Here is a 13,644-nt window from a genome sequence, read left to right as displayed (position 1 = left end):
AACATGTCTTTCAGTATAAATCCCTAACACTTAAAACTCGAGGTCAAATAGATTATAAATTAATATTAAGTACATGTATAAATATATAATATATATATATATATATATATATATATAGTATTCAATATATTTATGAAATATATTATATGACTTATATAATATAAAAATAATAAAATTAAAAAGTTTGATTAAGCCCAAAACTCAACTCAAGGGCTATTATCAATTTTGAACTCAATTCATTAAAATACTCGAATAGTTTGAACTTGAGTATAACTGAGTTGAGTTCAAGTATCGAGTTTAAATACATAATTAAGTAATTATATTGCTGATCGTTTGATTTGAATTTGTACACAATTATGTTGTTGCCACCTTAAACTACATAGCTATGTACATAATTATTTACGTCAATAAAATTATAACTTAGAAATCTATGTACTTAATTATGTAATTATGGAAAATTTATTTCAAATATGTTTATAATTACATAATTATATATGGGCATATGAAAGAAGTATGAAATTTGGATGACTTTAATTTGTTTAGATTATGCATTGATTTTCTTTCATATCTATACAAATATAAATCCAAACTTCAAAATTGGTGATTCCAAATGTTATTTTATATAATTTTTTTAAAATTTAAAAATAATTTATTTATTTACAATTATTCTGAAATATAAAAATAAAATAATAAATGATTTTACATAATTAAATGAATTCTTTATTTTATTTTTTACTTTTTCAATACAAATCTTTTAAAAAATTAAATTTTATAATTAAAATATATATATATATATATATATATATATGGATGGTTTTCCTGGAGGGAGGGTGGAAGCGTCATTTCTCGTGGTTCGCGCTCCTTCCGCGACTGTAAGTAGCTACACCTTCATCAACTGAATCAAGCGCAAGCGGAGAGCCAAATCAAGCAATCGAAGTATCGAATCAAACCAAACAAATCCCCACCACGGTCGCCGTCGCCGTCGCCGCTGCTGCGACGATTGCCGCCAAAATAATACAACGCAATGTCGTCTTCCCCTGCCATCCAAAGATCATCCCCTATGCCCTCTTCTTCCCCTCTCCAAAGACTTTCCACCTTCAAAGACAGAGCCCTCACTCCCATCGCCACCACCACTACTCCTTCATCCTCTGCGCTCACCCCCACCCCTTCATCCCCTAACATCCATCACCCAGTCTCAGTTCTCGACTCATTCGCCTCCGATCCCATCTTCTCCGCCTTTCTCTCTCCCTCCTTTGATTCCGCCAAGTTCTCCTCCCAAGCCCTCGCCTCCGGCTCAGCCGCCGCCCGCGCTGAGAAGCTTCAGGACGGAATCCGCCTCCTCGAGAAGCAGCTCCGCTCCGAAGTCCTCTCTCGCCACGATGACCTCCTCGCCCAGCTCTCCTCCCTCTCACACGCCGACTCCGCGCTCTCCATTCTCCGATCTGCCGTCTCTTCTCTTCAATCCTCTGTGCGCCGCGCCCGCTCCGAGCTCGCTGACCCCCATCGCCAAATTCAGACCAAAACCCACCAGCTCTCCAACCTCCATCGCACCGCCGAACTCCTCCAATCCGTCATCCGCGTCCTCCGCCTATCTAAAAAGCTCCGGGATCTCATATCGGTCTCTAATGAACCCGAAAGGTTAGACCTCTCGAAAGCAGCGCAATTGCATTGCGAGATCTTGAACCTGTGTAATGAGAATGAGCTTGTGGGCATTGACGTGGTTGATGATGAATTGGGTTGGGTTTCGGAGACGGGTAACAAATTGCGGTCCGAAGCGATGAATGTGTTGGAAAGGGGCATGGAGGGATGGAATCAGGCGGAGGTGGGAATTGGGTTGCAAGTGTTTTACAACCTTGGTGAGTTGAGAGGGACGGTGGATGGGTTGGTGAGTAAGTATAAGAGTTTGGGAGTGAAGAGTGTGAGTATGGCAATGGATATGAAGGCAATCTCAGCATCATCCGGAGGCGGTTTTGGGCCGGGAGGAATCCAGAGGAGTGGTACGCCGCCAATTGGGGGTGGGGCGAGGGCAAAGGAGATGCTTTGGCAGAGGATGGGAAATTGTATGGATCAGATTCATTCAATTGTGGTTGCGATCTGGCATTTGCAGAGGGTCTTGTCAAAGAAAAGGGACCCGTTTACACATGTCTTGCTCCTTGATGTGGTATTGCAGGTAAGCAAGTGAAATTCTCTGCTGTCAGGTGTTTAGTTCGTGTTATTGCATCTCATCATTTTATTTCAACATTCAGTATTCTATTTTGTTGAAAAGGTTAAGAAGAAATGTGAAGGAAATGAATTTTTGAATGTTAAGTTGGTGTTTTTAAATGTTCACCTGAATCTAGCTGACTGTTTCAACTGTATTCTTGGGAGTCTGAATGTAAAATTGACTTTGAAATTTGATTGGAATGCTTTTGCACCACCGGTGTTATGGTGCCTGGATATGTGCCATTGTTAGATTGTACACTCATAAACTGTATTATTTCTTTCTAACCTCATTTGGAGGATGGAGATAACCATCATCTGTAGAGTCCTCACCTGGGGGGCAAGGCCCTTTAAAAATAAACTCTCTTAGGGGTTTAGATGAGTTATTTGAAATTTCTGCATATTTGATATTATCTCAAATTACAAGAATCATTATTCCATTCTTCCATGATGCTTTAGGTCTGGAACAAAGCATGAAAATTCATCTCGCAAGAAAAACTGATATGATTAAACCACTTTAACTTTTTCATATTTACTAAACATCTCAACAAACACATATTACACATAGATATCAATTTTAAAATTTGTACATAACTTTGTACACATTCTAACAAAATTTACCTTCACTAACATAGTCTCAATTCGTGGAAGCCCCTGACCCTCGTTCCCTTTAGTGTAAGAAAAGCTGAGGTACACGGCTCAATAGCTTTTTGAGAAATTTCTAACATTCTCAATTGTTTTTAAAATACTTTGTACATGAATCAATATGCTATATTATAAACACATACATATGTACCTTCTCAAAAATGGTAGCACTGAAAGAATAGATAGAACTATGAGGAGAAAAGAGCAACTCCTTAATTTGTACAGGAGAAAAAAGATAACATTCAGTATTTATTTCATAAATAATTTAGCCTTGTGTATTCCACATTCCCTTTTTATATGGCCAATAAACCAATGGAAACCTCTCGAGGAAGTTCATGTGTACCACTCTTGCCCAGTGGATCCCTGCACATGTTTTTGATAATAAAGAAAATCCATTAATTAAAACTAAAAATGAGTACAACGTGTGGAGGACCTCCATGACTTGGAACAGTTACAATAATGCTGTCCTCCAATCCTTTTGAAGATCACATACTCACACCAAAGGAAAATAATTTGTTTGAGCTTTGAAAGTTCTTGTGTTCCGCATGAGCCAAAGAATCCAAAGAATAGCATACAACACAAAGTCCATGAAGCCCTCCCTTTGTTATTTTTCCAAAACCCCAGGATCTACCCAGGGTTGTCCACATTTTGAGAATGCTTCATCCAAATCGAGAAAACAGAGCATTTCAAAGTTGACTAGTCACCCTCACGCGGGGGTTAGTGGACCCCCTAGGAAAAAGAACATCGTAATTGGTGCATTATGAGCAGAAGATAATCTAAACAGATGAGATACTAATTGGTTCAATGCAACCTCTCCCATGCAAATATCCTCCCAAACTAAATCCTATTATGATTACCCAATTTGAAATGAGTAAGAGGAAGAAACAAATGAACCACAAAATACTTCCACAGACTAGCATGAGAAGTACTGCTGCTTCCTCTAATCTTCTGCAAGTTTGTAAAAGCTTGTATTCTCTACTGCAGTCTGCTTATCATCCTGCTTGAGACTCCTCGAGTCTAACTCCAACTCCTTATGAAAGTTTTTCCTATGCCTTCCATTAGTCACCCCTTCACCCACTTATCCTCCATTTTTGTTGCCAACTAATATCCTCTCTCAGCTAAAGCACCTCCAAATTATTACAAGATGAGCTCTTTTACCCTGTCCTCCTCAACCAACAACCTGCATTCCCCCAACCCTGTCTAAGCTTTCAATCTTAGGAAAATGTTATTTTTTTTGTTCTTTAAGGTTCCCATAGACCACTTTATTCCATTGTTTCTTGTTTTTCAAAAACTGAATTTTCTCATCAATTTAAAACCCTTCCACTCCTGAATTACATTCCCAACCTAACCTTGACACTGTCCCAAAAATAAGGGTGCATCAACCACCTATTCTCAGATCTGAACTGTGTGGGACCCCACTGAACTAGATTGGAATCTAAAAGCACCAGGCGATGGTCAGAGACAGGCCTAATGGAAGCCTCCCGCACAACATTTGGAAAATATCTCCCCAAACATTGGTAAACAGAAATCTATCAATGGGAGGCCTGTCTATCTCTTGAGGTTACCCAAGTAAATTACCCTTGTTCAAAAGAACATCCCCAAATCCACCATCCTGAATGAAAAAATCAAACTTCCTCTCACTACTAGTCATCCTCGATCCCCCTAACATATCCCGAGAGCTCTGAATAACGTTTAGTCTCCCCTAACCTCCCAGCACAGAATACAAAGATCAAGATGATGGCTAGTGATTCTGTTGAAATCTGAGCAGAAAAAAGTTAAATTGAGAAAGATTTAAATTGCTGAAGGTCAACAATCCGTAGAGGACAAAGTTGTTGGGATTAAACTTAAAGACATGCAAGCCATATGTGAGATGAGACCGCATGTGTTAAATTCATTATTCCTCATAAAATGGTAAACTATGGTCAACAATGGACATATTGACTACTAACTGATCTACCTTACTGTGTTTTGATTTACAAGCTTGCAAATTGTATTGCTTACTAAGAGCTTGCTAGTGTCGTTGGTTCTATATATGCATAATATTTTGTGTGTGTGGACTTGGAAAACAATAGATCATCACAAGAAGAATAACGTTCATACACAAGAAGAATGCAAGATCATCACACTGCCAAAAAGACCAGAGAAAAAAAAGAGAAAAAAAAATAAAATTTAATCACACCTAAAATTTTTAGAAGGAACGATCCAGAAAAAGACGATGCATCATCTCTCATATTCATTCTTGCACAAACTACACTGGCTAACAATTCATGCCTTCTCTTTTTGTAGAGTACATGATGTCAAAATATTATTTATTTTTTCTTTCTGATTTTTAATTATTTTTTTATTTTTTGAAGATTTAGTATCCTCGTTTCAAATTGTACATTCTCTACCTTAATACATTTTCTTTTATTATTTAAGAAAAAGCTAGGCTGTCTAAGCCAAAAAAACAAAGGGAAAAAAGCAACTTTAAAAGGAACCCTGGCATGCCAAAACATTCTTCCAAGGAAAACCCACTGACGACATATTACATAGTCTCTAAATAAAAGGTGTCATAGTCTCTAAATAAAAGGTAAAAAATGTATCCAACACAATTCGTCCCAGTACTGTGAGAACAAATAAATTGAACATCCCACTGTGCAGCTTGTAATCTTCCCTTTAATTTTAGAATTCAGGCTTCTTGCTTTTTTGTCTTGCTTCAGCTTCTTGCTCCATGCTTTGGTGTGCTTTTGTAACTTGAAAGTTGAAATAGATGGTAGTCATTAAGATGCATTATGAACATTTCAACTTCTAAAGAAGTTACCCCTATCCTTTGACAAATTTGTCAAGTATTTCCTGGTTTTGAAAGGAGGTTCGCATGAGCATGCTTCTTTTGACTTTGAACTTGCTCAATGGTCTGGTTAGTTTTCATTTTATATGCTGCAATATTTTCCCCTTCTCAGGATCATTGTCTTTCTTCTCTTTGCTTATGTTAGCTCCTATCTGCTAGGAGGGTGATCCCATGTTAACAGATCGAGTTTGGGATGCCCTTGTGAAATCGTTTGCAAGCCAAATGAAGTCTGCTTTCACTGCATCAAGTTTTGTGAAAGAGATATTTACAATTGGGTATCCAAAGCTCTTTTCCATGATAGAGAATCTTCTTGAAAGAATTTCACACGATACAGATGTAAAAGGGGTTCTACCAGCTATCAGTTCAGAAGGAAAAAACCAGATGATTGCTAGCATTGAAATATTCCAGACAGCTTTCTTAGCCCTCTGCTTGAGTCGCCTATCAGATCTTGTTAATAATATATTCTCAATGTCCAACCGTGGAACTGTTCCCTCCAAAGAACAAATCTCAAGAATTATATTCCGCATTCAGGAAGAGATTGAAGCTGTTCAATTGGATGGGCGCCTGACTCTTCTCGTCTTGCGTGAAATTGGCAAAGTTCTGCTTCTGCTCGCTGAACGGGCTGAATACCAGGTATTTCTCTTTTCTTTTCTCTCCCCCCCCTTTTTGCTCAGGTAAAATAGAGATTACTAAGCTCGCTGTGGGAGCACTTTCAAAAAATTGTTTATAGCACTTGTCACTTAAATAAAACACTTTTAATAAAAAAGTGGAACAACAAGTGCACAACAAATGCTTGTTGCAATAAGTGCTTTTCTAGAATCACTTTTTTGAAAACTATTTAAGTGAATTTTGAGAAGCAATCCAAGATAGCTTTTGGCCACTTATAAGTGGCACTGTGCGGGGTCAATTTTGTAAATATATGAAAATTAGTGACAATTTAATAATTTAAAAAATACATTAGAAGATAATCATATATTATTTAATTATGTATTAGAATCTATTAATTATCAATGAAACATAATTCAATTTTGGAATAAAGAAGAAAAACCATCTATTAATTTAAATTAATATTACAAATTAAAAATACTAGTTTAATTAATAATATTATTTTAACATAAATTAATATGATAATCATATGTTATAAATATATATTAAGAACAAGATTATTATTAATCAAAACATAATATTTTATTTTTTCACTTAATAAAAATATTTAAGTGTTAATTATAAATAATAGTTACAATAATGATTAATTAAATTGTTAATTAAAAATTAACCATATGTTGTTTTATTATACATTATAACCTATTCATTATTAATAAAATATAATTAAATTCTTGAATGAATAAAGAGAACCATCTATAAACTTAAATTAACATTAGAATAAATTAAAATTTTTAATTTGGTTATTAAAACTATTATTAACATAAATTAATGCCATAATTATATATTATAAATATACATTAATAACATAATTATTGTTAACTAATAAATAATATTATATTAGTTTAGTTAATAAAAAATATTTAAATTTTAATTAGAGAATTACTATAATTATCATTTAAAATTTTAATTAAAAATCTTAATATTTTTATTTAAAATATATTTAAAAATACATATTAGTTATTATAATTCAATTATGGATTGAATAAGAATTATTTATTAATTTAAATTAACAGTAAATAAATTAAAAATTTTAAATTTAATTAATAATATTATTTTTTATCATAATTTAATATGATAGCAATATGTTATAAATATACATTAATAATAAGATTATTATTACTTAAAGATAATAATCGTATATTATTTTTTTAATAGAAATGTTTAAATTTTATTATAAATAATTAAAATAATTATTAATGAAAATTTTAATTAAAAATAATAATAGTTTTAATTTAAAATATGTTTAAAAATAATCATATAGTATCCTATAATAAAAGTAAGTAACCAAATATCATTTATTTTAAACATAACCAAACACCACTTATAACTTTCAACACTTTTTCAACTCAACACTTATTTTCAGTACTTATTAAATTCAGCACTTTTTCTAAAAAACACTTTTACATAAGTGGTTACAAACGATCCCTAATGCATTGGATGAAGCATAAGATTGTAACGATGTTAATTATGGTTACTTCCCCCTTCTTTTTCTCTACCCTTGCTTTAATCATCTCTCCTGTTATTGTAATTAGTACCCGGAGGAAAGTTTCTCAACGGCAATGGAGTCTAATCTCCTTACCTTTTCTTTCAGCAAGAAATCAGTAGTCTATTGCTTGCTAGGCCTTCTGTGCAGCACTATGTATTGGTTATAGTTGGTCCATTTGATGTAGTTAGTGTGGAACCAATTTACAGCTTGTTGCTTTGGCTTATGCATGTTTCTTTAAGTGCTGTGATTTATTCTTAAGTTCCTGTTTTGTGAAATTATTTTATTTTTATTTATTTATGATTGCAGGTTAAAATAATTATATACTATATCTTGATGTAGGGCTAGAGTATTGCCTATGGCAAATAAGTGGCAAGGGTTCAGTTTTAGAGAGCTTGTGAAAAGTGCAAATGATTGTGTAATGAGTAGAATTAATATATTGGAAGAGGGCTATCAAGGACAGGAGTTAAGCTTGAATGAGAGAAATAAAGGTGGAATTATAACACTTTGAAGCATGACATGAGCAATACTGAGTTTTTTGTTGGGATTCTGGAGATGTAAAGGTAGCATTTGATGGTGGAAAGGTTTGGGATATGGGGAGGGTTTTAGTGAAAGTGTGGAGGGCAAGAAAGAAATGGGTTGGTTGTCATTGATTGAACACAGTAATACTATAAGTAAATGGGAAGACAGGGAAGATAAAACCTTAGAATTCCATTAGGAATTTTTAGTAGTAAAGAGTGCAATTATTTTATTTTATTTTGATAACAAAAAGAGATTTCTTTGATAAGAGGAGAATTTACAAAAAGGAGAAAAAGACTTCTCCTGTCAAAATTCTGGGAAAATCGATAAAAAATAAACTAATAAAACAAAAACTGGAAAAAGCATAAAATTCGGAGCAGAAGATTCCTCCATTTTCGCTGAACCTTCGAAAAACTAACTCCCTTAAAGCAACAAACCCAATACACCATAAAAACTAAAAAAATGTCAGATGAATGAAGGAAAATCACTTCAATACCTATATGTAAAAATAAAGGAGATATTCAAAATTGTAATAATTATCATGGAATTAAACTTATGAGTCATGCAATGAAACTATGGGAAAGGGTAGTTGAAAAAAGATTAAGGTTAGAGAATAATGGAAAAGTTTAGGTAAAAGAAGAGAGACTTGCATATGGATTTATTGACTTAAGGGAAAGTGTATGATGAGGTACCTAGGGAAGTTTCTATGCTGGGTTTTAGAGAAAAAGGGTGTCTGTAGCTGGTGTATGGATGTCATTAAGGATATGTGTGATGTAGTAATGACTAGTGTTAGGACTATAGATGAAGAGACTAGAGAATTTCTAATCACAATTGGTGTACATCAAGGATTTGCTTTGAGCCCTTGTCTTTTTGCTTTAGTGATGGATGAACTGAGTAGGAGTATCCAAAATGAGGTTCCATGACGTATGTTGTTTGTAGATGATACTGTCTTAATTGATGAAACTAGGGGTGGAGTAGAATCTAAGTTAGGATTATGGAAAGAAGTTTTAGAATTGAAAAGCTTTAGGACAAGTAGAAATAAGATTGAATATATGAAATATAATTTTAGTAATAGTGGGATGAATATTGGAGGCAAATTTAAACTTGATGATGAATAAATCAATAGCATTGGTAGATTTTGATCCTTGAATCTGTTTTGCAAGTTGAAGAAGAAATTGAAGATGTAATGCATACTGCTTATTGCTCCGAGTGTGCTTACTGCTTTATGACCATAGAATACCCTTAAAATTAAAAGGAGAGTTTTATAGGACAGTTGTAAGACCAGTTATGTTATATGGATCAGAATGTTGGGTGACTAAAAAATAAAATATTTAATAAGTAAAATTTGTCGAGATGAGAATGTTTAGATGAATGAGTGGTATAACATTAAAAAGATAAATTAAGAAATGAATATATTCATGGTAAGTTAGGCGTATCTCTTGTAGAAGATAAGGGAGGAACGACTCTGATGGTTTAGGCATTTGCAATATAGGCCACATAGTGCGCTAGTGAGGTAAAGTGAATTAGTTAGTTTTATAGGACAGCTGTAAGACTAGTTATGCTATATGGATCAGAATGTTGGGTGACTAAAAAATAACATATTTAAAAAGTAAAATTTGTCGAGATGAGAATGTTTAGATGGATGAGCGGTATAATGTTAAAAAGATAAATTAAGAAATGAATATATTCGTGGTAAGTTAGGCGTATCTCTTGTGGAATATAAGGGAGGGACGATTCGGATGGTTTAGGCATTTGTAACGTAGGCCATATAGTGCTCTAGTGAGGTAAAGTGAATTAGTTACTGTGAGGGGCGGTAGAAGGGGTAGGGGTAGGCTTAAAATAACTTGGAATGAGATGGTGAGTAAGGATTTAATAGCCTTGAATTTTTCGAAGAAAATTGTCCATGATCACATAAATTGGTAGAAAAGGATTCATGTAGCAGACCCCACCTAGTGGGACATAAGGCTTAGCTTTGTTTTAAATCATATCTGGACACATTTTGCAACCATTCGTGGATCATACCTGGTCACATTTTGGCAACCCATTCTAAGATTTGACCTTCATGTGTAGGCTTGCTTTCTGTGCATAAATAATACAACATTCATCAGCTATTAGGGTTGCTAAACTCAACCCTTCATCACCTGCACCTGCCTCCCAAACATTAGAAATCTTGTGCCCCTTTTCTTTGATTTGCCACTCCCCATGTCCTCAACCGCTGATCTATTAACCAATTTGGTAAAGGATTTGGATGTTAGGTGTCCCTTTTCTTCTGCAGCATCTGGGGGTCAAGCAGTTGTGCAGGATACCAGGGTACCTATGCTTGGATATTGTCTTGTTGGGTCGTTTTCTCAATTGGTTTTGGTAGATGTTAGGGGTTTTGGGAAGTGGCGGTTTATGCTAGTCTATGGGTCTGCTTGCTCCTCTTTGCAAAATATCTTTTTTGACAATCTAGCTAAGTCTGCTTGGTCTTTGTAGTCCACATTGTAGTGGGAGAATTTCAATGTTATTCATAGTTCCTGGGATAGGTTAGGGGGGTGAGGGTGATCAGCATGAGGAAATTTGATTTCTTCATACAAAGGGATGTTCCCTTTGTATCATGTTGTTTGGAAGGCTAAGGCTCCTTTTAGGATTAGGGCTTTCATATGGACTTTTGGCTTTTTATAGGATTAATATGAATGACTTGTTACAAGTGAGGAGAGCCTATAAGGTCATCATTTCAGATATTTACATGATGTGCCTTGAGTCAAATGTGACTGATGTTCACCTCTCTCTACATTGGCTGGTGTTGAGACAACTTCCGAGTGCTATTTTCTCATGTTTCAGTGAAGTGTGGGCGGTCTCTTAAAATATCGATTTCTTGTTGATGGGATTATGGGGTTTTGGGAAAGTAACAAAAAAAGGGAAGGCTTTATGGATATTTGTGGTGCATGCTATTCTTTGGCCGGTGTCATTTATGTGGAATGTTAGAAACTTAGAATTTTCAAGTCAAACTTCTTTCCACCTGTTGCAGGATAGATATATCTTCCCTGCTTCATTTTGGGAATATTATTTGGGTTTTTTGGGGTATTTCATTATTTGATCTCCAAAGGGATTGTGGGGCAGCATAACTATAATTGATTTAGTTGAATGCTGGAGAATGCCTTGCCCTCCACATAGTCCACATATTGTACTTTGTCTTGCCGTCTTTGATGGAATTTTTACTATCTAAAACAGCATTTGTTTTTATTGGTAAAAGAGCAAATGTATGGCCATTTAAATTCAATAAAAAAATACTGAAACGAACAAATCCTCAAATTGAAAACTTTGCTAACCAATATAACATTTGAAATTTTAGCACAATTTGGTTCTCCCAATTTCATGTTCTGTGACATCCTCAGCCCACCCTCAAAATCAAGGCTTCAGAAAATTATTTCAGCCTAAGATGAGTTGAAATTGAATATATTTCAAAAATAGCTTTAAATTTCAACACATCTTTGCTTGCCATTTATTTTTGGCTTCAATCAAAAAACTGTGAAAGCTTTATTTTTCTGCTTCATGAAGAGCACAAAGTGATTATTTTGCATAATTTTTCATGATATTATGTTTCTGCAAAATTACTAAAGTTGACCAAGATTTGGTTGTTGGGAAAACTTTTGTCAACCTGTAGGACTATTATGCGATCAATCTGACGAATATTATGGATAAGTTCTGTGTGATATGATGGAAAAATTAGAACTCACATGGTACCTCTTATTGTGACAGAAAAATTAATCAACTTCTGGCCTTAAATTTCTATCGTGATTTTGTTTATTTTTGCTTGTGTGAAATTACATTTAATGGCAGGTATCTACTGGCCCCGAAGCACGCCAAATAACGGGTCCTGCAACTCCTGCACAACTTAAGAACTTCACATTGTGCCAGCATCTGCAAGAAATTCATGCCCGGATTTCATCTATGATGACCCCACTCCCTGCTGTTGCATTGGATGTTTTGTCTCCTGCACTAGGTGCCATGTATGGAGTTGCTTGTGACTCGGTGACAACATTATTCCAAGCGATGCTGGATCGTCTTGAGACCTGCATCTTGCAAATTCATGAACAAAACTTTGGTGTGCTTGGCATGGATGCTGCAATGGACAATAATGCATCACCATACATGGAGGAATTGCAGAAGTGCATTGTTCACTTCCGTAGCGAGTTCCTATGTAGGCTGCTGCCTTCTTCAACAAATGTTATTGCCACTGGGACAGAAACAATATGCACTAGGCTTGTTCGTAGCATGGCTTCAAGGGTATTAATTTTCTTTATCAGACATGCTTCTCTTGTGAGACCTCTTTCAGAATCGGGTAAGCTTAGGATGGCTAGGGACATGGCTGAGCTGGAGTTAGCTGTGGGCCAGAATTTGTTCCCAGTAGAACAGCTTGGTGGACCATACCGTGCCCTTCGAGCATTTCGGCCTGTCATTTTCTTAGAAACATCTCAACTGGGAGCATCTCCTCTTCTTCAAGATTTGCCACTGAGCGTCATACTACACCATCTCTATTCTCGAGGCCCGGATGACTTGCAGTCCCCACTTCAAAGGAATAAACTTACGCCTTTGCAGTATTCACTATGGCTAGATTCGCACACAGAAGTTGAGATCTGGAGAGGTATCAAAGCAACCCTTGATGATTATGCTGCGAAGGTAAGTACCAGAGGAGACAAAGAGTTCAATGCTGTATATCCTCTTATGCTTCGATTAGGGTCATCAGTGACAGAAAATGCTTCTGCATCTGAAAAGTCTTGATCAGTGGCGTACCTCCTGTAAACTAGTCATAAAAATGTGCTGTTCTCAACTAATTCCAGAGCTATGACCACAATAGAAAATGTATGAGCACACATTGAATCTAAGAGCAAAATTTAATCTAAGAGCACAGATTTCAGTTTTTTTATGGGATGGTAGGCTAAGAAAAGAAGAGAATTTAAAAAGAGATTTTGTGGAGAGTAATGACATATCATTAGGATTTAAAAGGTATCATGGTCCAGAGAGCAGATTTGAAAAGTGACAGCAGAATTGTACTATTGCACATCAAAATGGCAATATAAAAAAAACACCCAAAAGGAGTTTGTACCGAATTAATCACCTACCATTCATCCAATAAACAAATCCAAAATTTGTATACCTGGTCTTAGGACCTGTGATTTATCGATGCCTTTTAATTTGCATCTCTACATGCATCTATTCTAGCACAAAGCAGCACCCAATATAGAGCCCACTGCATATAAATTTGCTACAAGTTGAATTCTTAGGAATTTAGAGAGGGTGTCAAGGATTTGGTTTGTTAATG

At 35.3% G+C, this 13,644-nt stretch overlaps 1 protein-coding gene across 1 annotated transcript; it reads left to right on the top strand.

Annotated features, from left to right (window-relative positions):
- The first annotated feature begins 821 nt into the window (after window positions 1-821).
- Window positions 822-13,225, top strand: LOC131148883 (conserved oligomeric Golgi complex subunit 5). The gene is made up of 3 exons (XM_058098835.1): window positions 822-2,170; window positions 5,831-6,304; window positions 12,162-13,225. The coding sequence occupies exons 1-3, from the start codon at window positions 1,025-1,027 to the stop codon at window positions 13,101-13,103; spliced, it is 2,562 nt and encodes an 853-aa protein (XP_057954818.1). The 5' UTR covers window positions 822-1,024; the 3' UTR covers window positions 13,104-13,225.
- The last annotated feature ends 419 nt before the right edge of the window (window positions 13,226-13,644 follow it).

The sequence above is a fragment of the Malania oleifera genome, chromosome 2, assembly GCF_029873635.1.
Source record: "Malania oleifera isolate guangnan ecotype guangnan chromosome 2, ASM2987363v1, whole genome shotgun sequence".
In the NCBI taxonomy this organism is placed as follows: domain Eukaryota; kingdom Viridiplantae; phylum Streptophyta; class Magnoliopsida; order Santalales; family Ximeniaceae; genus Malania; species Malania oleifera.
The sequence above is the reverse complement of the archived record's forward strand: the minus strand, read 5'-3'. Positions and strand labels throughout refer to the sequence as shown.

Coding starts and splice junctions, on each gene's coding strand:
- LOC131148883 (XM_058098835.1), top strand. CDS start 1,025: ATGTCGTCTTCCCCTGCCATCCAAAGATCATCCCCTATGCCCTCTTCT. Junction 2,171..5,830: donor TCCTTGATGTGGTATTGCAG/GTAAGCAAGTGA, acceptor CCTATCTGCTAG/GAGGGTGATCCCATGTTAAC. Junction 6,305..12,161: donor CTGAACGGGCTGAATACCAG/GTATTTCTCTTT, acceptor ATTTAATGGCAG/GTATCTACTGGCCCCGAAGC.